At 39.1% G+C, this 27,582-nt stretch overlaps 2 protein-coding genes and 1 pseudogene across 3 annotated transcripts; 1 reads left to right on the top strand and 2 right to left on the bottom strand.

Annotated features, from left to right (window-relative positions):
* Nucleotides 1-3,292: 3,292 nt before the first annotated feature.
* On the bottom strand, nt 3,293-5,252 carry LOC135588880 (chitinase 1-like; annotated as a pseudogene).
* A 754-nt stretch (nt 5,253-6,006) lies between these two features.
* LOC135680686 (histone acetyltransferase GCN5-like) lies at nt 6,007-18,518 on the top strand. Its single transcript, XM_065194794.1, has 13 exons — nt 6,007-6,705; nt 7,413-7,477; nt 7,630-7,710; nt 8,679-8,750; nt 10,998-11,166; nt 11,736-11,779; nt 12,060-12,159; nt 12,884-12,952; nt 13,922-13,976; nt 15,357-15,460; nt 16,311-16,404; nt 17,809-17,950; nt 18,048-18,518. Exons 1-13 carry the CDS (start codon nt 6,082-6,084, stop codon nt 18,112-18,114), a joined length of 1,686 nt encoding a protein of 561 aa, XP_065050866.1. The 5' UTR covers nt 6,007-6,081; the 3' UTR covers nt 18,115-18,518.
* Nucleotides 18,519-19,050: 532 nt separating this feature from the next.
* LOC103993870 (uncharacterized) lies at nt 19,051-27,509 on the bottom strand. 2 transcript variants are annotated; one of them, XM_065194793.1, is made up of 8 exons: nt 26,385-27,509; nt 22,071-22,397; nt 21,873-21,938; nt 21,604-21,684; nt 21,412-21,471; nt 21,098-21,182; nt 20,796-20,931; nt 19,051-19,433 (listed from the first exon to the last, which is right to left on the bottom strand). In XM_065194793.1, exons 1-5 carry the CDS (start codon nt 27,232-27,234, stop codon nt 21,443-21,445), a joined length of 1,353 nt encoding a protein of 450 aa, XP_065050865.1. In that variant the 5' UTR covers nt 27,235-27,509; the 3' UTR covers nt 19,051-19,433; nt 20,796-20,931; nt 21,098-21,182; nt 21,412-21,442. The 2 variants fall into 2 exon arrangements, with proteins under 2 accessions (XP_065050865.1, XP_009412360.2); XM_009414085.3 differs by having other exon boundaries at nt 21,873-21,998; nt 26,385-27,507.
* Nucleotides 27,510-27,582: the final 73 nt, after the last annotated feature.

Here is a 27,582-nt window from a genome sequence, read left to right as displayed (position 1 = left end):
GTTATACCATATCAAGAAAAAATATCGTATGAAGATTAAAAACAAAAAATATTACAAGAAGATTATTCTAATACTATTGATGAAGCTTGTTTTAAATATTTTATGGTCGAAACTATTGAGGCCATGACATCTATCAACTTTGAAAATGACTATATTATTGATTTAAGATGTGGTCATTGTTAGAGCTAGCCTCAGGATATTTACCAAAGGATAATTTTGGCAACACAACAAGATGATAAAGCGGAAAGAATAAAAGCGACAAGAACAAACAAAACACCAGAACACCAGATATACGTGGTTCGATCAAATGACTTTGACCTACATCCACGGAAGAAAGATGAGCAAATTACTACTATAAAAGAGGGACACTGACAAATGCCTTAAGAAGATGTTCCTAGGCCATAAAACACCTTCAGCTTACTAAACAAGAAAAAACCCAAACCGTAAGCAGGTTTTCTTGTGGTACCTCTTGTGCTGCCTGTGGTACCTCTTGTGGTGTCTGTGGTACATCTGACTTCAAAGCCCAGGCCCTTATTTATAGTTCCAAGACGAGACAACAAGTCTGATATTTCCGATGTGGGACTACAGGACTTGCCAAACTAACAAACTTCTTCACAAAAAGCCCCAACGGACAATCACCAACATTGAATACCAACCAAGTCCAAGCACTGCTTGAACTTGTAAACCGGAAGAGGCTTCGTAAGCATATCAACGGAATCGTCCTTCGTATAAATTTTCTGAACAAGGACCTTTCCCTCAGCAATGGTATCTCATTTGCATCCAACAATTTCTTTACCCGAATGCGGCTTCACAAGATCCCAAGTTCTATTCCGATGGAGAGACTCAATTTCTTCATTCATCGCAATCAACCACTTAGCGGAATTATCACAAGAAACTGCATCTGAGTAAGAAGTAGGCTCACCAACTTCACTTGTCTCTTCTGCAACAGACAAAGCATATGCAACCAAATTTGCATATCTTTGTGGTGGTCGAATATTTCTCCGTGGTCTATCCTTGGCTATGGAATATTGCTCTTCCTCTGGATCATCTGCATCAGTAGACTCGGGACTATCTACTAGCATTCTTTGAGTAGAAGAGTTCGACTTAAAAGAATCTGAACTACCAATCTCAAGCTCCACCTGCTTCTGCGCACTATCATTTATACAACTAGTATATTCCTCTTTAGAAGATAGCATAGATAATTCATCAAAAGTAACATCTCTACTGATTATAAATTTTGGGGATTTGGGATCAGGACACCATAATCTGTATCCTTTCACCCCAGAAGCATACCCAAGGAAAATGCACTTTTTAGCCTGAGACTCTAATTTTCCTTCATTTACATGCATGTATGCTGGACACCCAAAAATTTTAAAATCAGAGTAATCAGCAGGAGTACCTGACCAAACTTCCTCTGGAGTTTTAAAATCAAGTGCTGCAGAAGGAGCGCGATTGACAACGTAACATGTCATATTAATCGCCTCTGCACAAAAGTCTTTTGTCAACCCTGCATTTGAGATCATACACCTCGCTCTCTCCAAAAGTGTTCTGTTCATACGTTCGGCCACACCATTTTGCTGAGGCGTCATCCTAACAGTGCGATGCCGAACGATTCCTTCATTTTTGCAGAATTCTTCAAAATCACCTTCACAAAATTCCATGCCATTATCTGTTCGAAGCCGCTTAATCTGTTTACATGTTTGCTTCTCAATCAAAGCCTTCCATTGTTTAAAGGTTAGAAAAACATCATTTTTATGCTTCAGAAAATAAACCCAAACTTTCCTGGAATAATCATCAATGAAAGTCAACATATACCTGGCACCACCCTTAGACTGAACTTGAGCTGGACCCCAAAGGTCTGAATGAATATAGTCAAGAGTACCTTTCGTTTTGTGAACTGTCGGAGAATTGAAGCTGACTCTTTTCTGCTTTCCAAAAATGCAGTGTTCACAAAAGTCCAGTGGCCCAGTACTCTGTCCGCAAAGTAGACCTCTTTTGTTCAATATGCTCAAACATTTTTCGCTCATATGACCCAAACGCATATGCCATAATTTGGTGATGTCAGAATCAGATAATGATGATGACGAAACTGCAACTGAACCTATGACAGTAGTTCCCTGCAGAATATACAAGCTACCAGACCTACAAGCTTTCATAACAATAAGAGCACTTCTAGAAACTTTCATAACTCCACCTTCAGCTGTGTATTTACACCCAAGGGCCTCTAGGGTGCCTAAAGAGATGAGATTCTTTTTCAAATCAGGAACATGTCTAACATTAGTGAGCGTCCTCACAATACCATCATGCATTTTAATTCGGATTGTTCCTCTACCAACAACATCACATGCGGCATTATTGCCCATCAAAACAATTCCACCATTACAAGATTCATACGTGGAAAACAAATCCCTATTGGGACACATATGATAAGAACAACCTGAATCTAAAATTCATTCATTTTTAGACATCGTCCTGTCATCAGTAGCAAAGAAAATATTTTCAACATTCTCATCACATGCTACACTAGCTTCAGCGGATTCAATAGTTTTCTCAACAAATTTTTCTTTTTGCTTTAATTTATTTTTCAACTTAAAGCAATCAGATTTAATGTGCCCCATTTTATGACAATATCTGCATTCCAAAATCTACTACTGTCAAATTCTCTTTTATCCATTCTCCCCCTAACAACCAGACCCTCAACCTGATTCTCTCTACTTTCCCCAGTGATATTCTTATCTATTTGCTCCTTAGATTTCAGTGCAGATTTAATTTCTTGATACAAAACTGTTTCTTTTCCATAAATCAAAGTATCACGGAAATGCTTAAAAGATTGGGGAAGAGAACACAAGAGTAACAAAGCCTTATCCTCATCATCAATTTTTGCATCTATATTCTCCAAATCCATAACCAAAGAATCAAACTTATCAAGATGCGAGAGTATAGATGTACCTTCAATCATCCGAAGCATATACAGTCTCTGCTTCGAGTAGAGACGATTCTCCACTGTCCTCTTCATGTACAAAGCTTTAAGCTTGTCCCACATGCTCTTAGCCGTAGTCTCCGTAGCTACCTCCCGTAAAACCTCATCAGAGAGATTTAGAATGATGCTGGATCGGGCCTTCTTACATTTTTGTAGAATTTCTCAACAACGATCTTTGATATTGTCATTGTTGCCAAAAGATCCCAGAACCAGGCTCTGATACCAGTTTGTTAAAGCTAGCCCCAAGATATTTACCAAAGGATAATTTTGGCAACACAACAAGACAATAAAACGGAAAGAATAAAAGCGACAAGAACAAACCAAACACCAGAATACCAGATATACGTGGTTCGGTCAAATGACTTTGACCTACATCTACGGAAGAAAGAGGAGCAAATTACTACTATAAAAGAGGGACATTGACAAATGCCTTAGGAAGATGTTCCTAGACCATAAAACACCTTCAGCTTACTAAACAAGAAAAAACCCAAACCGTAAGCAGGTTTTCTTGTGGTACCTCTTGTGGTGTCTGTGGTACATCTGACTTCAAAGTCCAGGCCCTTATTTATAGTTCCAAGACGAGACAACAAGTCTGATATTTCCGATGTGGGACTATATGACTTGCCAAACTAACCGTCATCATCTCATTAGTATTGGTATCATATTCATCAATCAACTCGATCAATCAACTGGATGTTGGAAGTTGACATGGTTATATGGACAACCTCGCCCAAAGTGCTTGGTGATGGCTCTGGACTTGTGCATCATCGAAAGGAGCTATGGAAGCGATCGAGATCACCCTATTATTCTTCTTCAGGGTCGTCAGCAACTGCCCGATGCACTCTGCGAAGGCGTCGACGTGAAATTGGAAGTGCTCGTAGTCGATGTCGATACTGTCGAGGTTATAGTCTCGGATGATCGAGGTGAGTGAAGAGACGACGTTGTTGACCCAAGAGTCAATAGAAGAAGGACTAAAGTAAGTCTGGCTGTCGCTCACGGTGTCTCCTCCCAAGATAAGAGCCACCTTCACGATCCCATTGCTTCGTCTGATGGAAGAGGTGGCGAAGGGGGAGAGGTTAGTGCTATCCCAACAGACGTTGAACTGTCCATCGGCGAGGGACGCGGAGGTGGTGTAGTTGATGGCGAAGGCGAGGATGAAGTGGAATTGTGCTCCAATGTATTCGCAGAAGAGCTGGGAGTTTTGGGCTATGGTCATAAGCTAGAGAAGAGGAAGAGCACGGAGGAGGAAGGATGAGAAGAACAACTTGGAGACAGACACCCATGGCTTAGCTCGCTGTGGTTGGAGATCGTGTTGATATAAACTTAGAATATACACTTATAAACTGTAATTATATGTGATTTTGTGAATTTAATAATTGAAGTTAATCCAAGAGCGGTGTCGTCTTCTTCCGGACTACGAAATTATTGGAAGAAGACCTTTCAGAGTTTACGTACAAAGGACTTCAGAAGACAAAGTCCTTGATCGCGTTTGGATGATGTTGACCGCACCACCAAAAGTCCTTGTCAACGTAGTTGACCAACTTAGGGCCCTTGATCGGCACGAGACCGATGGAAAAGTCGAGCTTATTGCAGTGTGTTGACTCGATCTACTCTTCTACTGAGAACAAAGAAGCGGTCTTGCATGATGCAGACTATGGAGAAAGGTTTGCTCGCTTGCTTGCATGAATAAGATCAAAGTTCGAATTAAATTAGATTAGATATATTATATATTTAATTAGATTTTGATATGATTATTAGTTAATGAAAAGGAAAAATAAATTATTATATAATTTCTTAAGATATAATCTTAACGAGAACGATTTTCTTGATTATTTATTTTTGATTTTGCTTTGGATAAGACCTTTTTGTGACCAATAAATAGATGGATAGAACCTCTTAAGTATTTTATACATAATGTTATGGTATATGATTGATGAGGCTAGTAATTATGATAAGACACGACTGACGTCAGATGACGCCTCACGCAACAGCACCCGGTCAATGCAGATCGGAACACCGATCGAAGCACATTAACATCATGTCAAAGCTCAAATCTTCACACCACGCCAATCCAAAGTCAGACGCTACCAGCTTGCCCCCTACAAGCGGGCAGCTCAGGAAGCAATATGCTTCCCTATAAATGCCCTCTCGTTCATTAGAATGAGGGGGGACGGACACACAAAAACACTCCTTCATCTGAAACCCCCTCCACATCAGCTAACTTGATCGTTGGAGGGGTCGGACCGAGAGCCTCGGCTCGACCTTTGTGCATGTGCGAAGCCGAAGGTCCCCTCTGGACGCGTAGGCGAGGAGTTCCTGCCCGAAAGAAAATTAAACTCACTTTTTTTTTCTCTTTTTATCTTTTACTAGACCACTTTAAGCGATGAAATTAGAATAAAAACTATCTTTCTATATTTTCTCATATTTTTCTCAAACACCATTGTTGTGGGAAACAACTTTCTTATAGATCAAATAAAAGTTTTCTAAAAAGCATCCAGAGATACATAATCATAATATTTGATATATCGTTATTTGATTTTAGTTTCTGACATAAATTTTTTTTGGCATAAAAGTATAATTATAGTTTTTATACTATCATAGCTATATTTTAAAATCAAATACCTTGGATCGTAAAAGTATATTGGATCTATTTTGTATTTAGATATATTTGTTAACATATTTTAGTTATGAAAATGTGTTATTCAAATTTGATTGTACGATAGTTGAACAATTTATCTATGTTATCGATATACTTTCTTATCTCATCCGTCTTGTTCGATCTCTAAATTTATCTATGTTATCGATTTATTTATGTTAGCGAGCGAGCACAACTATACACCACCATGACTATGGGGGTTCTTTGCACTATTTGTGGAAGGATATGCAGTGTGTGCAACGAGACTATGGTAGAGATGTCACATGACTATCGATCATCACGTGATATATATATATATATATATATATATATATATATATATATATATATATATATTATAAAATGATGAAACAGTAGCCTTTTGGCTCTTCGGAGTGGGGTAGTAAAAAGACCAGCAAACCCCCCGTCGGAACCCTTTTGACTCTTCGACTAAGCCCTAGAACCGATGGACGGCCACTCCGCCCCCGTCCGCTCCCGGAGCTCCCAATCTCCCTCCCCTTCCCACTCCGCCTCTGCCTCCGCCTCCAGCTCCGTCCACCACAAGCGCAAGTTCCCAGGTGCCGCCGCAACCGCCGCCCCAGCCCCTGCTCCTGCCCCCTTCGCGCTCTCCGACACCGGTGCCCTCACCTCCAACGACGACCTCGACAGCATCAGCGCGCGGGAGGAGGAGGAGGAGGACGATACCGAGGAGGAGGAGGAGGAGGCAGACGAGGACGAGGAGGAGGAGGAAGAGGAAGAGGAGGAGGACAATGACTCCATGCGGACCTTCACCGCCGCTCGCCTCGAGAACGCCAGTGCCGCCGGCGGATCCGGCAACCCCAGGAGCACCAAGCCCCCTAAAACCGAGAACCTGACCACCAAGGTCGAACCATCGGGGGTTGGGCTGTCGGCGCTGGGCAGCAAGGATGACCGTGGGAACGCTGGCCCGCCGGCCCAGCAGAACCCCTCATCCAATGTGAACTTGATGCCTGGGATCGTGGTCAAGGAGGAGACCGTGAAGAGTATTTTCACTGAGAACATACAGACTAGCGGGGCTTACATTGCCAGAGAGGAAGGGCTGAAAAGAGAGGTGAGTCCGCTCGTCCCTCTCCTTTTCTTGAATATTTTGAGAGATAGAGGAGTTTGTTTATTTCTTGAAAACTAAATCCACAGTATATTCGGAGCAAAGCACATCATTTCTTGAAAATCTTGACCAAGGGAGGACTACTTTCATCTCTTTTCTCTATAAATTCTTCTATCTTGTAATACAATACAAGCTTTGTTCCAATCTTCAGTTACTAAAGAACAGAAGATTATCATACTGGCTAATAGTAAAATTCTTGTGGTGTTTAGACAAATAGTACATAAAATTACTCTTTAGCACGTTCCAGAGAAACATGATTACTTCTGCCAAGTGTATCTTCGATGCGAAAATTTAGCAAGGAAGCATCGGGTATGAAACCTCAAGTGATGTCTGCTGGTCTTGAGACTTGTTAGCATTTTTCATTATTTACATTCCAAATGACTCATGGAACAAAGACCACATATCATAATGTTACTTTTGGAGTCAATATCTCGTATTTTGAGGTCACATTCATCAGTAATTTCAAAGACTTCCATTGCTTAAGTAAATAATTTTGATGCATCTTGGTGGCATATATAACAACTTGGTCGATCTGTTAGCTTTACAAGTTCATTGAAATTATTCAAGAAATTAACCTAGAAAGCATCGCAAATTCTCAGTTTGGTTTACTAGTTCTTTGAAACATATTGATACAAAAATTAGTCCCTTTGCAGGAAGATGCTGGAAGGCTCAAATTTTTGTGCTATGCAAATGACGGAGTTGATGAACATATGATTTGGTATTGTTTTCATGTGTTTTTACATGATTTTCAGGAATAATTTCAATTTTTTATATTATTAATATTGACTTGAATGTTAACCATGAAATATTTGAAAACTTAAGGTTTTTTTTGTTGTAATTAATTATTCCTATCTACTTTGCACCCTTTAGGTTGATTGGATTGAAGAATATATTTGCCAGACAACTTCCTAATATGCCCAAGGAGTATATTGTTCGTCTTGTTATGGATAGGTAATCATCTAAGCTTTTGGATCATTTTGTAAAGTAGGAATTGAAATTTAATCTTAAGCTTCTAGTTTCCTCCTATGCTTTCAAATTCATGCATCTGGACAACTAAGATGTCTGTCTTCACTTTCTGCGACAGACTAAAATTGATGGTTTTTCTTGTATTTTTATGCATTAACTTGTCAGTTGATCCTTTCTGTATCTTCTTCTAGTTTGCTCCTATTAGCTACATATATGGAAGTATAAAGAATTCTCTAGATTTATATATGTTTAGGTACATGAAACATGCATTTTAGTGCATCTCAATCGATCTGCCTGAATTTCAGATGGGTCAATTGTTTCAGAGTTGAATGTCCAGTGTGGATGTTAAACAACACTTTTTTGCAAGAACACTGATGATGATTGCATACTTTCTGTTGCATTTTTAAAGAGTTTCAGAATAAATCTAATAGAAAGCTCCTGCATCTTTTAGATCATTCCATAGAGATAGCAACACTAGATTCTCTGGTGACTAATCCTCCTAAAATTCATTTTCTTCACTGGTTTCAGAACCTGTATTCTCTAGCAAGGGTCTCATGGGCTGGTACAAAACAATCATGGGCTGAAGTTAATTGAAATAAGAATTTAGTTTTTGGGCCAAGCTTCAGTGGCATACACCTTTCGCTGGTGTGGTGTGTGCCGCTCGAGGCAAAGTGCACTTGACTTTTGGGTATCTGGCTCAGAGAACATTAGATAAAGCCAGGTGTAAACAAATTACAGTTTATTGCATAACACCCCAACCATTTTTATTTCCATATAGCAATGATTTGCATTACCCGTTTTATTTTAAATCAAAATCATAGCAATGATTTGCATGGCCTTTGTGCTTGCTATTTGGTATCGATGTATTTGTCTTCTTAAACACAAACTTTGTCACTTATTTTGTTTATCTATTTGTATTTGCCTATATCATCTTTGTTTTTGTTATTTTGCAGAAGCCACAAGTCAATGATGGTTATCCGACATAATCAGGTAGTTGGTGGAATAACATATCGCCCCTATATCAGGTAAAGTAACCATATATCATAATCTGATCAATACAATGTCCTGCACTTGTAAAGGTTTGAACTTATTACTAATATTGTGTAATCCAAATTTGCAATTTTATATGAAAATAAATTGGATGATAACGTTTGTGTTTCCTGACTTTATAGCTGTTGTTCACCAGTAATTTATATGTCATGCTAGGCAGTTCTTATTGGTTGAAATTTTATGATAAAAATGAAAAATTGAGGTTTCTCCAAGAATGGCTTTTCTGGTCACTGTTTTCTTAAACAATCTTGTACATTATGTTATTGTTTTAGCTTGGTGCCATAATCAATCAATCATCTTTAAATCCCTAAAATGGACTTGATATTGGGAACCTATTGTTGCTTAAATATAAATGTATGGAGAGTTGTTTAATTATTCTACAGTAGGCATGATATTGTGCTAATATAGGTTATTGAAATTCTTACCCATTCAATGCTCTAATGACATGCTTTTCATATTGAAGCCCTCTTACTGCTGATAGTCGAGCATTAATACGTTCCACTGCTGTATGTGGGTCGATTACTTCTTGTGAAATCCTGCTTTGATGATTTCTCATTTGTTGATGATAGGAACTTTGCTCCATATTTCTTTAGATGGGGTATATATCCAAATGAATCATTCACACCTTTGTTTTGCTGAATATTTAACAGCTATTTGTAAACCAGTGATTTTTTAATGCTGTCTTCCTTTTATGATCATTTCCAACTAGAGGATGTCAGTTGTTGGTTTAGGAGCATTTAATTACTCAGTGATCAATCCGAGTAGACCTCTACAGTCTACCCATTACAGATTTGATCTGTTTTTCCTCTTCACAACCTTTGGCTTAACTGCTCACATCAAGATCTTTATGGAGCTGGGGTTACTAGAGACTATTATTGGATGATAGGTGAAGCATGGCTGTCTTTTTTGCCCTAGAATGATAGGTGAGACTAATATTGAAATTAAGGTTTGTTTTTTGGGGTTGATTCAAATGCGGTCTTGAATGACTGTTTTGTCTGTGGCTGTGATGAAACTTGTTGGCATGTGCCTTATCAGCACCATGTCAACATATCCATGGTGGCAGGGAAAACGAGAGACTTAAGTGGGAAGAGTAGGGAAAAACCCTAGTGAGCTTGACATCAGATACTGCCTAACGTGCATTACCGTCAGTGCTTTCTCACCAAGGTGAAACACTTGGGATTATGCATAAAAGCAGCTAAAAAAAACTCAGTCAGTCTCTATGATATCAGGAAGAAGAAAATGTAAAGTAACTATTTTGGGTTTTATTTATTTACTCTTTATTAATGGAAAAAATATAAGACATATGTGCACTTCTACCCCATGGCATAATATCAATAGTCGGCTTTGGGTCATAATGTGTAGTAGTTCATGCCTGAGATAGGCCCTTTCACACCCGTATTAAGTATTGGGAAGGAAGAGTAGTAGCTAACTGGAGCCTCAAAAGACGTCCACATCAAAAGTAAAGAGTTCACACAAGTATAGGTTGCTACTTATTTATGTAATAGCTATTTTTGGGTGAATATCCTGATGCATCAATCCAATTTGATCAGTTCTAATCCTGACCATAGGTTCCATTGAATCTGGGCCATTTAGTTTTTAGTGATTGTTGGTTCCTATTAGTTCTGATGGTACATTGCTGCAAGACTACCCGATGTTGACATGTATCTTCACCATCCTCCTTCTAAATATCATTATATTGCTTTATGCTTTTCTTTTTCCCCTGCTTTTTTTACCAAGAATATGTAACTGTAGGGAAGGTTGTAGTTTAGTCACACAACAATATTAATTTATTTTTGACATATTTATAATATTAGGAAAACATGTAATTGCAGGCATCTTTAAGCTCAACAATTTACATGTGATTTTTTATTTTGTGCTGTTGGCTGTGACTGTAAACAACTAAACATATTGTTTCCTTTGCCCTGGTTTCTTGTTTCTCTGAATTCTTTTCCACTTCAAACTCTGGTACATTTCACCTGGAACAATTTTATATTATACATGCATGTATGTTCATGTTCTATAAACGTGTTCATGCAGGCATGCATTTATAAGCACATGTAGATGCTCAGCATTATGACTTTCATAATAAAATAACTTCCTCAACATGTTTGAAGCCATGAAAACTTTGTTTTGTCCAACTTGTCATGCTTCTATCCTGTTCCGATGGCATTTTCATCACAATATTGAACATTTTCTAATAATTTGGATTTAATCGCTTGCAGCCAAAGATTTGGGGAAATTGCTTTCTGTGCAATCACAGCAGATGAGCAAGTCAAGGGCTATGGCACAAGACTTATGAATCACTTAAAACAGCATGCTCGTGATGTTGATGGGCTAGCTTATTTTCTAACTTATGCTGATAATAATGCTGTTGGCTATTTTGTTAAGCAGGTTGGTTCTATCAAAGTTTTATCCTGTCCCACATTTCTGCATTAGGCTATTGATAATGTTTATGTCATTAGACTATTTGATGATAGTTGTTTTGTAATCTGCTTCTTTTATTTTCTAAACATGCTAATCGTATAATGTCCCAAAACACGGGCGAATATCTTCTCTAGTCTGTGACTGGTGAACTTTCATAGTCATTTAGGTGAGCAAAATGAGGAAATTTATTTATTCCCATCTACAGTGTCCCGTCCTGTGATTTTGGTTTCTTTGTTCGGTGTGGTGAATCTTGCTCTTGGAAATCTAATTCTGCTTCACATTTTTTTTTTTTTCTGATTCTTTAATTACTGATTGTGTCCGCATAGCTGTAGCAATTTAGTGCAATTTTGTACTGGTAAGAAATACTCAATTTGTTCTCATGGACAGTGGTTTATTCACACTATGGAATTTAGCTTGCTACCATATCCGCTTGTGCAAGATGATTCCCTAAAAGGAAAACTTAACATGCTTGTCATATAGCTCTGGCCCATTTTTCTGGTCAGAATTTTTTGACTGTTGTGAATTGATGTTGTTAGGGCTTCACAAAGGAGATCACTTTGGAGAAAGAAAGATGGCAAGGGTATGGATGTTTTGACATTATCAATTTCACGAGATTCAAATTTCTTGTATTTTTGAGAGCTTGAGGTTGTAATGCCCTCAATTTTCCCTTTCCTTTATGAATTTTGCTGCATGAAGTGTTGAACTTTCCTCCTTGCTGTTTATTTCACTTTCTGACCAATTTTTGTTATATTATACTTAAGGAATGTGTTTATTAGAAACCATGTTGCTTTATATATTCTCCAAATGTCATTTGAATTTTTTTTATTACATTAAATTATCTATTCACCTTGTACATGAAGATATATCAAGGACTATGATGGAGGTATTCTTATGGAGTGCAAAATAGACCCGAAGCTTCCATACATTGATCTGGCTACAATGATTCGGCGACAACGACAGGTAAAGTGACAAATGCTTCTCTGCAGCTGTTGGTTTTCATGTAAGTCAATTAAGTATTTTGGTCGTGTTATTTAGAAAAGGACTAAGAGATTATTTGAGATGTTCGTCGGTTTCTTTGGGATACTGGTACAAAATGGAATCCAGAAGAAAATGTATATCACTGTAGTACCTACCTAGGATCTTTTTATCTTATTTATTTAGCACTTCATTGAGCTTGGGCGATTGGAAAGGTTAGCCTTGTCTTTATTAAGCATTAACAACAAGGATTTTAAGGGTTAAAAAATTCACACTACATTTTGAATATAGTTAGTGATAGAAAGCTGGGATGGGTATGCATACTATGTAAATTAGAAATGAATCTAATCTATGTTGAACTTGTTATATCAATATCCAAGTTAAGTTATTTGCTACTTGCAGTTAGATTTCATTTTTACGGAATGTATGTGTAATAGGCTCCTGAAATATTAAGGGGTGGGTCTTAAGCACAACTGTGAGGTTGTTCTAATTTGATATGTGTGTTACAGCACTAAATAATGTCACTAAGCTCAAGCCTCATGTACTGAGCTGCCCTTCATTTATGTCATGTATATCAATAAGATTCTTAGGTTCAGACTTTTGATTTTTGTAACTCTATGAGAATTTTTTCTACTTGTTTTTGTTGGGTATTTACTAAATATTGATTGTGGAATCACTTGAATGTGCATTTCTCGTTTTGAGTTTGCAGGCAATAGATGAGAAAATAAGAGAACTTTCAAATTGTCACATTGTTTATCAAGGAATCGACTTCCAAAAGGTCTGATGTCATCTGTACATATAGATTTTGATGTTATCCTGTATTTTCACTTTAGCAACCAAAATTTGAAATGTTGTCTGCTTATGTTAGTATAGACATTAATATATGACCTAGTGTACATCCTTTCCCAATGGTAGGTTGCAAATAATTTGTATTCACAAATTTGGATAATTGGTACATATTGTGTGTTATGCCTTCTTATCCATAGTTTAAAGTGGTCATTGCTGATTTTTTGAACTGGTTGACTAGAGCTGCGGTTATTGAATAAACCTGATGAGATCATGCATTGTTTTTGACTGCTAACTTGAAACCTTTATGTTAAGGGTTGATAATACTCCTGCATAACTTCAGTTGTTTATTTATAGGTCTCTTCAGGAAATCCATTATATGTGTTCGAATAACATAAAGAAACAAACTTCCATAAGTTTTATAGTGTGTATCTTGATATCTTAAACAAGATCCATCATCAAGGTACACAATATTTTGTTAGATTAGAAAAATGAGATCATGAGAACTTTCCACTATGGCCTTTGGCATATACATTTGTTTGTCTGGATGCATGTAGATTGAGAATGAAAAAAAGGGATAGAATTGCATTTGTAATTTCTAATTTCTGTTAGCACATGTTAACATTAGCCATATAGTGCATTTGCACAAATAAAAAATATAACTTCTGTCATGTTTCAAGGACTTGAACATTTAGTTTCTTAGAATATATGTGTAAGACCTACAGGTATGCACCATTGAATTGCCATTATCTGGTGATAATGGTTCTTTGATTATACAAATAATGTTGGAACCAGAATTCTCCTTTGAAGTTTACCAATATGCAGTCATCTAACTACCCAAATTGACTGACTGAAAGTTTGCTCCATATGTTTTCTGGACTATATAGGTTTCCCATATTAATTAACGTCTTGTATGCTTAAGCTATATTTATGTCTGATCAACATCTTTTGTCCTGTTCAGAAAGAAGCTGGCATTCCAAGAAAACCAATTAAAGTGGAAGACATTCCTGGTCTGAGTAAGTGTATTTACTGACTTCATCTTTTGATCATCTTTTCTTCTAAAATATCAACTAGGAACTAAAGGTCACTTCTGTCAAAGGTAAATTCATAATTTTTTAATGTAATTGAACTAATTCAAAATAGTAAAAGAAACTCAATACAGTTCTACCGTTTGTAGCTTTCTTGAGAGAGCACTTTATATAGAACTTTAAACATACACACACACACACACACACACACACACACACACACACATACACCCACACACATACAACACTGTTGTTCATGTATCATTTTTTTTTGTTTTGCAGCTTCCTCATTAGTTTCAACAATGAAGCAGTCTTCTTAACTCACTAGAGGCTTTCTATGCATAAGCTAATCATGATCACTCAATCATTACCTATATGATATGTATTTTGTCCAAATACAAAGTCTTAAAAAAGTTCTACACTTTTTGCTGACTGATCCGGCAAAATGAGTTTTCTGGATTCACATACAAGTGCTGAAAAATGTTTTGCAAGTAACCTGTACAAACTCATGCCATTGTGGTTGGTCCAACATGTGTGTTAGTAGCGACACTGGGTCTCCCAAAGTACATTTACAAGTGAAGTGATATATCTAAAGTATAATCTGAGGAAAAATAATAAATGCCTTGAAGACATTTGGTTGCCAGGGTCAATCTACAAAATCTAACACATTTCTAGAAAAGGTAGCAGTAGGCACATTAATTTACAAAACCCTGCACCTCAAAAGAAAAAAAAATATTTACCACCTTTTTCTGCTGATGGCTTCTTGCTTATTAAGGTAGTGGACTACTGTATCTTCCTACTGACACTTCAGCAAAATGCTGTTACTTTTCTTTTGTTTGTGTGAATAAGCTTTCTTTGTATATCATGAGTATTTCCTGTGCCTTGAGAAATCATTTACAACAGCCGAAGACCCAAGTCACTATGTAAATGCATTCGAGATAAGATTGCCTACTAGACAAACGTGTGCACTACTAACATTTCAGTGTCTGTTTTCTTAATTTTAAAAAGTTATGAATCTTAGTTTTAAAATTCTGCTTAAAATAATTTCACCAAAAAGAGTAACTTTTTTGTAGTTGTATGTGATGCTGAAATTTTAGTGATTATTATTGACAAAATGCATAACTGACATCAAAAGGATGTTCAAACGTCCGAGATATTTTTGCATCTGAATGCAATTTTTAGCTTGATTCTTTTTTCTCTGTTAATAGGTTAGATTATAGGTAATGTCTTCTGAGTACGAAGTTCTAGAAGCCGTGTGGTGTCATACCAGCATGCATAGTATACATAGCAATTGATCTAGGTTATAGTTATGTATTTTCTTTTCTTGGTTCTGTTGTCATGAAAATTTCTACTTTCTGTAATATATAGAGGATGCCGGTTGGACACCAGATCAATGGGGCCACTCAAAATTTAAGACAACAAATGCTACAGAGCGCCAGCAGCTTAATAACTTCATGCGTAACCTTTTAAAGGTAAGTTCAATGTTTTAGATCTTTGCTAGTCCTGCTATTTTCTGCTTAATTAAGTTTATCATGCTGGAATCGATCGTTCAACAATCTACGTGGAAATCAGTATGTCATATATAAAGCATGAATATGAAAACAATAATCACTGCTGTGAAGAATAATCTGTCCTCTGCACCACAAGCTTATACACGTGTGCCCATTTTCCACTGTTCTAGAGAATGGTGCATGGTTCAGTTTAAGTTATAAATACAGTTCTTGTTGTTAGCATTGAACTCTATTTGGTGGTTGCCCATTCTCCACTATCCTAGAGAATGGTGCATGGTTCAGTTTAGGTTATAAACACAGTTCTTGTTATTAGCATTGAACTCTATTTATTGGTTGCCAAAACAAAGGAAAAGCCTTGTTCTTTCAACTTGGGTTTCCTTTTCGTGACACTACTGTTGTGTTAGTTGAGGTTATTCCTTTGACCATATTGGGTCTGTTGATCTCTTTTTCCATTATAATTATATGTGTATTGTGTGACATGATTCCAGAATATAACCTTTAGAAGTTTTAACATTTATTTTATATGATTTATGCATTTCTATTTTGTTCAAGATTGTAACAATGGTTGTTGCTAGAAAATTCATCTTAGACAGTTAAAATTCTTGATTATGGGGAACTAAGAAAACAGTTCTGTTACATATTACATATAGAACTGCTGCCTATTCTTATACCTTAGATTGTCTGTAAATGAAGGCAATCAATACATACAGAGATTCACGATAATGATTCTGTGCTTTCAGATACTTATGTTATATGCTAATGTAATACCCTATTATATACTAATGTGATACCATTATTGACTCTCTGACAGCTCATGTTTGAACATCCTGATGCTTGGCCATTCAAGGAACCAGTAGATGCACGTGAGGTTCCTGATTATTATGATATCATAAAAGATCCTATGGGTAAGTATGCAAGAAATATTGATATTGTTCCAAAGTCTAATTAAATATTTCTTTTTATGGTACCTTCCATATATATGGGTGATTTTCTTTTCTGTTAACTTTTGTTAAAGAAATAATCAAGATTCCTAGCCTCTAAATGATTTAATTACTGTCTTAATTTAGACAAACAATTTTGCTCTATGCCATGTGTTATGAAGATAATAGATATTCATGTGAACTCGTTTATAGTTGCTTGACGAAAGAAAGAAATGCCTAGTTTTTGTTTAGAAAGATTTGTGTTCTATTGGCTCATATGCATTAGTGGTTCTTTTTGTGCAATGTTGTTTTATGGTGCAGTATGGCATGAGGCTTACCAAGGCTCTATTTTTTTCTGTTCACCTCATGCAGATAAATCATCAGATGGATCACTTTGACTTTATTTTATTAGAATTTGTCCAGTAATTGGGCTAAGATAAACTAACAAAAGACAATTTCCCTCCATTTCTGCTTGTGAGTTATGTGGTTACTGTGTCAACAGCATGCTGATTAGGATGCAGCAGTAAACTTTTGACTGTTTGAATGGAAGAGGCTAGGTTACCATGTTGGGGATAAAAATGGCTGGTTCATTCATACATGGATTTCCAAAAATCTTGATGTAGTGAACCATGCAGCGGCAGCTATTTGACATAAGAGAAGTTTGGTGTTGGATTAATAACAGAGGTCTATGTTGGGATTAAATTGTATATCTCTTTAGGTGGTGCTGGCAGCAAGTTGACATATTGAAAAGGAGTTATTTGCATTACTCGAGGAAAACAAAGTCACATATGTAGATACCAAAGACGAATACTTCAAGGAACTCTACATTAAACTTTGGGTGAATCCTAGGTTGTTGCTTGATATTGGGCAACTTAAATTGTTTAGTAACAGATCAATCCGTGTCCACATGCTCTTCTTTTTTATCTATAATTGTAGATGAGAGAAAATCTGAAATCCTATGCCCCATATTTTCAATTAGATTGCATGATCATTATTAATTTCTTCTTGAAATGAGTTCATAGGAAATCATGCGGATCGATGTTTTTCTTTCCAATCAAGCACAGCTGGCAATGTTTGAGTAGTAAGCTTAATGCCCTTTTTAATGTTGATATCAGATCAGAGATTGGGTTCTTGAAACAACATGCTTATATCTATAATGATTCTCTTTTATGTGGCAGACTATGTTGAGCATTTGTTCATTTAGTTTGATTCATTAACTTACTGGACCAGAGAAGTGAAAATTGTTGTAGTTATGCTGCATTGGAAGGACGTTGCTTTTTTTTTTTTTTTTAAATCCCTTCTCTCTATATTTAGGTTATTTTTTAACATCAGATCTTTCAGTTTAAGTTCTCTCCTGAAATTTTGACTGATAAATTTTTTGTTTTGCAGATCTAAGGACCATGTCTAAGAGATTAGAGTCAGAACAGTACTACGTCACTTTCGAGATGTTTGTGGCCGATGTGAAAAGAATGTGCGCAAATGCACGCACCTACAACTCCCCCGAGACAATATATTATAAGTGCGCAAATAGGTGTGTTTTCCTCGTCAAATCCTAAATCTTGTAACTGATACCTATAAATATAGATTTGCCTGTGTGATTCATGTCATTTTCTTGTTGTCCGCATCAGGCTCGAGAACTTCTTCACAAGCAAGGCGCAGGCTTACCTTCTGCAAATTTCAAACAAGAGCTCGTAACAGCGTGCACCACAACTGTGGCTGATCCAATTGCTGATGTAGGAGCGCTACTGTCTGTACAAATCATGAAAAGAGTTAGAGAGTAGTCAGAGAATTGGTAGAAGAGAGGTGGGAGAATGGACTTGAAATCCAAAGCATTCTGAAAGCTTTACTGTATGACTAATTGAAATGTAAATAATCCGACTAGGTTTCCTAAACCACTCATCTCTACTTTGTCATGGGATTTATCTGCTCCACCAAATCCCCTGTAGCAAACTTTTGAAGCTTGAGAGTGTCGTTATACACGGATCTTATCATTGGTCGTAGTTGTACTCAGGTAACTTGAGTGTCATATTTTGTAATTTATAACTGTTCTGATACAGTTAATTTTTTATCATCTTGAAGGAAATCATTGCAAGCTATCATTCATTTCGAGTTATTGAGTTGATAAGGTGGCACACAGGCTTACCTTCTGCAAATCTCGGATATGCATCACAGTGAGCCTTACCATCGCCTTGTTGTTGTTGTTGAGTGGATAAGGAAACATGGTTCTCAAATACTCTCAGAATTCAGTGGTAATCAAACAGGGATTCTAGCCATTCTTCATATTTGATGTAAAGGGTTTTTAGGAAGTTTGATCGACTCCCTCGTCACCTTCCACATCTCTTTGTTGCTGCATGCAACACTTCTTCCTCTTCAAAGCTAACATCACCTTTCTCTTCGATTGTTGATGGGTCACGGCAAACAGACAAAGAAAAGGGACTAATTAACTTGAAAAAGGACTATGACATGGTGAAGATCATGCTTCAGAAATTCAACATTACTTAATTGTTTGGTTGGAACAAAGACCTCCATTTTTTCGATATGGGTTGTGCAACCATGGAAATCTGAAGTAATTCCGAGTAGACGAAGTAGGAGAAAACAGTCATCAATTCATCATGCACGAAATGTACTATATGACAGAATATAAGAAATTCTCGATTGATGCTAATTTGTTGTTTAAATATCTATCATTGACATTTGAATCATCATCATCATCATCATCATCATCCGCAACCCACAAGTTTGGCGGCGGCAGTTTCCATGACAAGTTTGGTGGCATCAGGAGCTGCCCAGACTGTCGTCTTTGAGAAATCAACTTTTAGTATCAGCAGTTCTCAAGAGGATAAACAGATAAAACCACCAAATATCTGGTTTCAGATATCAACCTAATCTTCCATGTAAAACAGCCAAACCCCATGAAGTCTGGTGAAGCAGTCGATAACCACTAAGCACAGCCTTTAACATGGAAAACACCATTAATAATTCAGAATGTCAAACCCTTATCGGACGGCCTGCACCTGATCACAGGACAAATACCACTGAGTTACCGATAGAGTTAAGAAGCAAATGAGCCTTAATGCATATAAAAATGGTTTTGCCATTTCAAAAATCAAGAATATTAGAAAAGAATAAACATATGCAACGTTAGTAGAAAGACAATCATATCCTTCCACTTACTGGGTGTCCGTGAAATGATAACTTGAACATTTATAGATCTTTCGACCACAAATGAGAGCAAGCTTTTCTAAACACCAGTGACATATTCAAAGCCCTTCTCATATACTTTTACTTTATCGATTAGGTATGTCATTATCTAAAACATGGTTCCTAATTTCATCCAGACCAGTACACACTAGACCGTATTTACCTACCCAGGCGTAAACCAACATTTTTTTTTACTTTCCAGTCCGCTGGACCATTATGATAGATGATATATAATTCAAAGGAGCCCCAGAGCCAACTTGAACAAATATATAAGTTTTTCCTCTAGTTCACTACCCTCTATAAAGTATTATGTTGATTTGATCTATTGGAATATTAAGTTATGTATGTTCCTTTCATGAAGCATGTATTTGCAAGATTACCACACGGTACAAGCATGTCGCCTACTTCACTCCACATCTGACATTCATACAACCCTTATATTTTATGTGTCAGTTCTATAAGATTACACATGATTATTTCACTTTGTTATCTTTATCATTTATCATTTTTATCTTTTATAAAAAAAATTAACTGATATGGTCATGTTATCCTACTCTTATATGGTATAAAATATAATATTTTAGTATACAGTTTTTTTTTTTTTTTGTATATTTTGTATTATTATTTTTATAATTTTCCAGTCTCACTGATCCTCATCCTGGATTCTAAAACTATTTGTTATCCCAGCCTTGCTAATCTTCTTCCCACCATTATCTCTGGTGATTCTGAATGAATCAACTGAAGCAGCCCTCTGAAACCTCTTACCAATTTCATTGTGCTCTCAGTGTTCCTAAAGTTTCAGGCTTCTGAGCTACAAAATTTCACCAATGAAGTCAGTTATGCTGCTAGTGACCAATATTGGAACTGAAATTCTAAACCATGGATCATGATTCTATGTGATGGATTTCCTGGCTTGTTTCTGCCTCATTTTAGGAATAAAAAGGGACACAGATCAACATGTAAATTACAAGAGCATCTGAGGTTTATATAGTGAAACTACACAGAAAAAAGTCAGAGGTGATGAAAACATCAAAGAAAGTCTCAAACTGCAGAACTGAATGTAAAAATGGCAGCAATTGCATCTTCAAGATATTAATGAAGCAGACAACATTACTAACACTCATCAACCACATATAATATCCTACTCTTATTAATAGATAAACAAAGAAACTCACCTTTGAGCTCTTGGTGATCCCTCTTGAAGTTATGAACTAGAGGTGGATACTGAAGGATAAGTTAAATGTAGCTCACAACTTCAAAGACAGGTTCAAGAAAGAAACCTCTTGAGAGGTAAGACTGCACGACCACCAACTGAAATGCACAACAAAAAATTTAACTCTGATATATACCAATAAAACATTTTGGAAATTAAATACCAAAATATGCTTGCCCTATCTTAACAAGGAATTGCTACTCTGATATATAGAGGTGAAGTACAATAAAACATTTTGGAAATTAAATACCGAAATATTCTTACCCTATCTTAACAAGGAATTGCTCCAAACAGCAAGCATGTAGGCATAGATTAATTCAAAGTTGTAAGCTGGCCTGACAAGTATTTCCTTTATCACATAGGAAAGACAATATTTTAGTGAGTACTGTAGAAAATTATTTGATGATATAATATATTAGATATATTAATAAAAGCAACATGATGCCACAAGAACTCTTTTGATATTAGCCATCAATGGTATAATAGTGGCCCCTAATATTTGAGGTCTCTTATCGGGCAAGAACCAACTGCATCATGCATGCTAAAATCCAGATATCTGATGAGCATATGGAACTAACCACCACATAAGATGGCGAATGACACTTCTCTTCATACAACACCATAAATAAACATGTTTCCTGTATATTAAACAAAATTTGATCAAATTTCTTACCATAAATATAAAAAATATTGATATACTAAGATCGTCAAAGAAAAACGCTATTGGAAAATCCATTTTTCAATAAATCCATAAAATCTCAGTATTGTACCTTGACAAAGCACTAGGCATGAATTTGAAGACATTGGTACGACTTCCTGAATCTTTTCACTTGTAAATATAGCTCCGACAACTAGAAGGAAGATGAATTCATACCAAAAAAAGATCACACTATTATTATGAGAGACCAGAAAATAAGCAATAGCTTCCCTTGAATTTTTTTCTGAAGGGCTCATTAATATTAACAAGTCATGAAATTGTTTTTGTTATTTGCAATGGCTTTATTAGTGATAAAAAGTCATCAAGTTAATTTTCAGGGACCTGAAATTATAGCAGACTTATGCTTGCTTTCATCTTTATCACTCCCTCCAATGGCATGTTCAGTATCTGCCATAGAAATCAAATGTATGGAATATCCCCCATCTGATATCCAAACAAATTGTATTTCTGTGGAAAAGATAAGTTATAAAATGAAACAAACTGAAAGATAATCCAGATGCATGTAAAAATTAAGCATACTTGATGAAATGTCAGGAAGAGCAGCTAACATCTGCACTTCCATGACATGGTCTAGAGGGTGGAGATCAGCTAATTTGGAAATCATAGAGAACCGTGCATTTGGTTCCATTGCCGTGCCACTGTCATTCAAGCTTAAAACATGCAAATCACCAGCAGAATCCAAGATCAAAAACTTCTTCGGGGATAGCATATGGATACAAACTGCCTTTAGTGACGAAGGAACTCCTATTCTGCCCTGACAGGTTTGGAACTCACCACCCCTTATGACCACAAAAAATGAGTAGTGATCACCTGAGTCTTGCTTCAGTCTCACAGTCTTAAGCTTACCTGCATGTAAGATAATTATAAATAGTTTTAAAGCATCACCTCTGGAAAAATTGATAAAAATGTTTTTTGTCGAGAAAAATAATTATAGTAAGAAAATAATTTTCAAAAGAAGCCAAAGATAAGCAAGTGACAACTTTAAAGAGAAAATCAAAATGCATCCTAAGTCTGTAGCAGATTTGATCAGTTGCAGTTACATTTTCATTTTATATAACTAGAACTCTATAGAACTCCTAATCCAAAAAGGAAAAGAACCCACAGACTCAGTGCACCTCTCTCATTATTAAGTCGTTCTAAGTCTATGTATCTAATTACATTGGTCACTTGCTTCATAACCTGATAAGAATATTATACGTTATGTAATTTTAAATTAGAAGAGAAATTGTCTAACCAATGCATTCTCTCAAGCGAGATCATGCGACAACTCCTCGTCGCTCGCTCGGTCCAGCCTCTCAAGCTTCGTGGAGTTGTTGTTTTTGAGGTACTCCTCAACATGTGCAGTCTGTTGCACATGATTCTTCATCTGGAGAGCCGGGACTTATCTCTCCTGGATATCTATCCCGTTGGAGCAATATCTCTCCTCATTTCGGAGACCACCATCCCCTTAGACTACTCCGATTTGCTGAACAAACTGTGCATTGTTCTGCCTCCTACAAACGCACTTGCTAGATTGCGACTCCACGTCAATACAGCCCCCACTGCACCACTCAAGGCCTAGCAACATGCTGAACTCACTGCATACTTCAGCCTCCTACGGACGTATCCTTCACATGCTGAAGAGAAAGTTTTAATGCTCCATGGCGTCGAGTTTCGGTCGCCTTGGGATGGCCGCGAACATTCCATCGTCCGTATACAAGGCCATGCATCAGTACCGAATTCTGAGTTAGCAATTCCTCTCACCTCTATGAGCTTTGCACAACTCTTTCGGTCGCTGAGCAATTCATTCCACCTTACATGGTCTCATCCTTTACCAAGCGCCTCGCTTGCATTGAGCACCATCAAGTATAGTTGTCAACGTTGAGCAGTAGCCTAAACTCAGCCATCCCAACCTTTGTGCGCTCCGCATTCTTCCGAGCTTGCTTATTCTCGTGGCGCCTCTTGCGCGAAGGGTTGGTCTTTCCTCTGAATGCCAATCTCAGATGTCCGCTCCTCTGAGCGACTCATTTTCCCTACATCTCTATGTCTGTTTTCCCCCAAACGATCGCGCGTGTGCTGATTGCCCTCAACGCAGCCCCGCTAGGTCCCCTACGTTTGCATGCCAAGTGTTTCTGTGAGCGCTTGTCCCACTCTGATACCATTTGTCACGGACTTAGCTGGCTTTGCCTAAGTCGTGCAGCACCCTTGCGTGTCCGTCCGCAAAGGTCAACCTCCCTAAAGCCTCCCCTGGTCCCTTAGGACCCACAAAAGAGAAAACGGGTTAGAGAAAACATCTCACTCAGGATCCACAAACAAATATTTTCGAAAACACTTCATAGACAATGCAAATTATAAACAGACTTTACAAGCTCTGAACAGTTGCACAACAAAGGGTCAAAATGGTCCACTACAGACCGAAAATCTCTCACAAGTGTCCACATGACATAACATTTATTTACAAGCCTTAAACGACTACTAAACCCAAATATAATGGGACTATTAAGCCTTCGATCGTCCCTCTACATGCTGTGCAAATCATGAACATACCAAAAGACACGGACATACATAAGCAATTCATCAAACATCCTGTTTAGAAGTTTGTCCATGACAAAGAGGTGCCCGTACTCTGAGGATTCCCTTAAGTGCTCTAGGCCCTTCTTGAAGCCTGACCGAGGACTTGTACCACTTGATCGCTTTGGCCTCCCTCTTTGATAGTGAGGCCGCCTCAACTACGAGCTGCTCGGCTAGATCGACGACCAGACAATCGCACTCTTCGATCTGCTGATCCTTCTCCTTAAGGAATCCCTTGAGATCCTAGATGACTGCCTGATCCCAGAGCAACCCATCCTCCATGGACCGGAATTGCCCCGAACGAACTTAAGCTCGGCCACCCAAGAGGCATCAGCACAACGAAGCCCCTCAAACTGGCCCTCCAGCTCGGCCACCCGCCCTTCTAACCGAGAGACGACTTGTGAGTCAACCGACTCCCTTAGGGTGACCACCTCGGCTTGGATGTGCATGATTTTGTCACCCTATGTGGTGTCGATGACTCCCGAATCACACATCCGATCTACCAACACCATAAAATGGTGTTGGTGTTGCAAATAGAAAGGACGAAGTTAGAGTGAACGGATCGCTAGAGATCGAGACAAAAATAGGCCAAGAAACTGCTTATGAGAATTTCCCACCTCAGGCATGCCTCGATAAGTAACTCCGAAGGCAGCTTATATACCTCCTTGGCTAGAGGAGGGAGTAGCGCCCTGTCGAAGGTATTCGACGGACTAGGGATCGTCTTTCCAAATGATTTGGGAGGCCTTGAGGCCTTGAGGCACTCCAAGATGAAGGAAGGGGTGGAGGGGGAATTTGAGTTTAGCCTCCGGTGCATTGACGTTTGGAGACCCGAGACAAAAAGCGGAGGATAAAAAGGCTGGAGTAAGAAGCAAGGTGGGGCTTAGGATGCAAGTAGAGCCCCACCTGCATGTGAGAGGTCGTCTTATATCCATTGAACCGCCACTTCGCCTTCTAGAGCGTCGGGTCGACTCCTTAGGCTACTCAAGTTCTTGCTTAATGCAACACTTGAAAATTTTCTTGCCTAAGCTTCCTACTTGATGCGACATTTGGAATTTTCCTGCCAACAGGAACTTGACCCGGGGGGGGGGGGGGGGGGGGGGTGTGGGGGGGTTTGACGAAGCCCCTTCTCGGGCTATGCTTCAGAATATGCCTGAGATGCCCCTCTCGGGCTAAATATAAAGATGCACCTAAGGGCCCTCTCTCAAGCTAAGCATGAAGATACACTCGAGGAGCCCCTCTCGAGCTAAGCATGAAAATACGCTTGAGGTGCCCCTCTCGGGCTAAGCATGAAGATGCGCTCGTGGTGTCCCCCTCGAGCCAAGCATGAAAATGCGCCCAAGGCATCTCTCGACCGGTCCAAGCACAAAAGGAACGATCGATGCACTTGCGAAGGTGGCAAATCCAATGTCTGGTACACAAAAGTCACTAGCACCGCAAGTGAGTCTCCCAATCGAGCCACATCTCGAGTTGGAGCAAGGGCATGCCTTGGCACCCAAAGACAAGCCCCGAGACGTACCTCAGGGGGGACAAATGATAGGGGGAAAAAATCTATTCCTCCAATCATAGCTCGCCATGTGGCAAGGCCTCGAATGAGGTGACAACCATCCAAGCCCAACAACACTAGTAAGCCCAAAGGAGAATATTTAGCCCATATTGCATAATATTCCCTTGGATCCAACCTACTATAAAGGCTTATTATTTTACTGTTACATAAGTCAGTTACTATTCATCAGTGAGCTTTTTTCTCACTTTGGCCCTAACTTAAGCGTCAAAAGGATCAAATCGGACACCCCACCCGACCTTGGTCTTCTTGCAAGTTGGTCATCGAGCGTGTAGACGAGTTCTCGACCTCCCTAGTCGGACATTCTCAGACCCTTGCACACGTGGCCCAAGACCGAGTCTAGCTGACATAGACGTCACCAACATTTTACACTATCACCGAGAAAAACCTTGAATCATGAAAACGAACCTTCAATCACATTCGCAGAGCAAGCTATAATAAATCATTCTCTTCTGCCATATTTACTAGCCTACATGCAAGGCTGCAACCCAACAACAAAAACTAGCTCGTTTCCCAATGGTAACATGATCCTACAACAAAGATTATCTACTAATGATTCAGAATGATAAACTGAAAGAATTTAGCAGGCAAAACTGTGAAAAATAGCAGACAAGATCTGATGATAGCTCAAAAATAAATATTGATAATGAGAAAGATTGAAAGACCAGACAGCAAAAATGTTACCAACAAAAAAGAAGAGATTATGAAGTTCGGAAATTTACAGGGTGCAGAACCTCCATCAGCCATGGTTTCCACTGCCGAACCCTTCGTGCTACCTCGGCAATCGCAGCGACCACCACCGGAGTCCGGCCCCAAAGACTTCTTGATACGGCTCTTAGGAATCACAAGCCCATTCGGCAAATTCTTCTTGCGTAGATCTACGACCGAAGCGCTCGCCTTTTTGTGCCCTAAACCGCCGGAGTTCCTGATCTCCCCCTTGATCAGCGGCCGCAAAGGAAAGACCCGAACGCCATCCACCTCGCCAATGAGCATAAACCCCATGGAAAGCGTGATCGAGTAGATCGGCAGCGTGAGCTCCACAACCGCACACTTCACGAGATGGATGGTCGCCTCCGCCCCCGCGTCCAGCCTCGCGGCAAAGACCCAGATCTGGCTGGCGGCGATCGAGTGGACGACAAAGGCGTTGACCGAACCAGCGAGCCGCACCGAGAGGCCGTGCGGTAGGGGAAGTGCGACGGCGGATCGGCCGCGGTCGTTCCTGTAGTCGAGGCGGGCGGGGGCGAAGGCGGCGGCAGAGCCGCCGCGTGGGAGAAGGATCCATGCGCGGAGTTGGAGGGAGGAGCCGGCAGCGAGGGGTGCGGCGGAGAGGAAGAGCACGGTGGCGGAGGGGAGGAGGCGGAGGAAGCATGCGGCGGTGGAGGGCGGGGGGACGGTGACTGGGGTGGCTGAAGACAAGAGAGATGGGTAGAGGAGGGCGGAGGAGTCGACGAGCATGAGGGAGAGGGAGCGGGATGAGGGCTCGAAAAGGACGGAGGAGACGACGGCGGCGGGGGAGGAGGGGGAAAAGGAGGATGGGAAGGGGAGGTCGAGCTTCGAGGCGTGGAGACGCATAACACCGCTCGCGAAGTGGTGGGTTGTCGCGCCGTCCTCGTCTTCTACTCAGCACCGGCACCAGCACCGGCACCCATGGCTACCGCTCCGGCTGACCTTCTGCTCCATCGCGAAAGAAGAGAGAGAGAGAGCGAGATTGGGATTTGGATGAGCTTGATGTGTGCAGTGGATTCTAGGAACTCGTCCGAACAAGATTAGGATCGATGTCTGTCGCGGTGGCGTGCGCGATCTGTTGCTCTGTCGACTCCCCGCTCACCACAGGATCAGAAACCGAGCGCCCTCCTAAACTCAACTCCTGCTCAGGTAAAGCTCAAGTTTGATCGATTGTTGACACCAACACTTGGGCTA

The sequence above is a fragment of the Musa acuminata genome, chromosome BXJ1-8 (assembly GCF_036884655.1).
Source record: "Musa acuminata AAA Group cultivar baxijiao chromosome BXJ1-8, Cavendish_Baxijiao_AAA, whole genome shotgun sequence".
In the NCBI taxonomy this organism is placed as follows: domain Eukaryota; kingdom Viridiplantae; phylum Streptophyta; class Magnoliopsida; order Zingiberales; family Musaceae; genus Musa; species Musa acuminata.
Note: the sequence above shows the minus strand (reverse complement) of the source record. Positions and strands in the feature narration are given on the sequence as shown.

What these genes read in the sequence shown, in the direction of transcription:
- LOC135680686 (XM_065194794.1), top strand. Translation starts at nt 6,082, where the DNA reads ATGGACGGCCACTCCGCCCCCGTCCGCTCCCGGAGCTCCCAATCTCCC. An exon ending in GTTCGTCTTGTTATGGATAG is followed by an intron (nt 7,711 to 8,678) that starts GTAATCATCTAA and finishes GTTATTTTGCAG; the next exon opens with AAGCCACAAGTCAATGATGG. An exon ending in TATCATAAAAGATCCTATGG is followed by an intron (nt 16,405 to 17,808) that starts GTAAGTATGCAA and finishes TTTGTTTTGCAG; the next exon opens with ATCTAAGGACCATGTCTAAG.
- LOC103993870 (XM_009414085.3), bottom strand. Translation starts at nt 27,234, where the DNA reads ATGCGTCTCCACGCCTCGAAGCTCGACCTCCCCTTCCCATCCTCCTTT. An exon ending in TCTTCCTGACATTTCATCAA is followed by an intron (nt 21,999 to 22,070) that starts GTATGCTTAATT and finishes TCTTTTCCACAG; the next exon opens with AAATACAATTTGTTTGGATA. An exon ending in ATGCCTAGTGCTTTGTCAAG is followed by an intron (nt 21,472 to 21,603) that starts GTACAATACTGA and finishes TTTAATATACAG; the next exon opens with GAAACATGTTTATTTATGGT.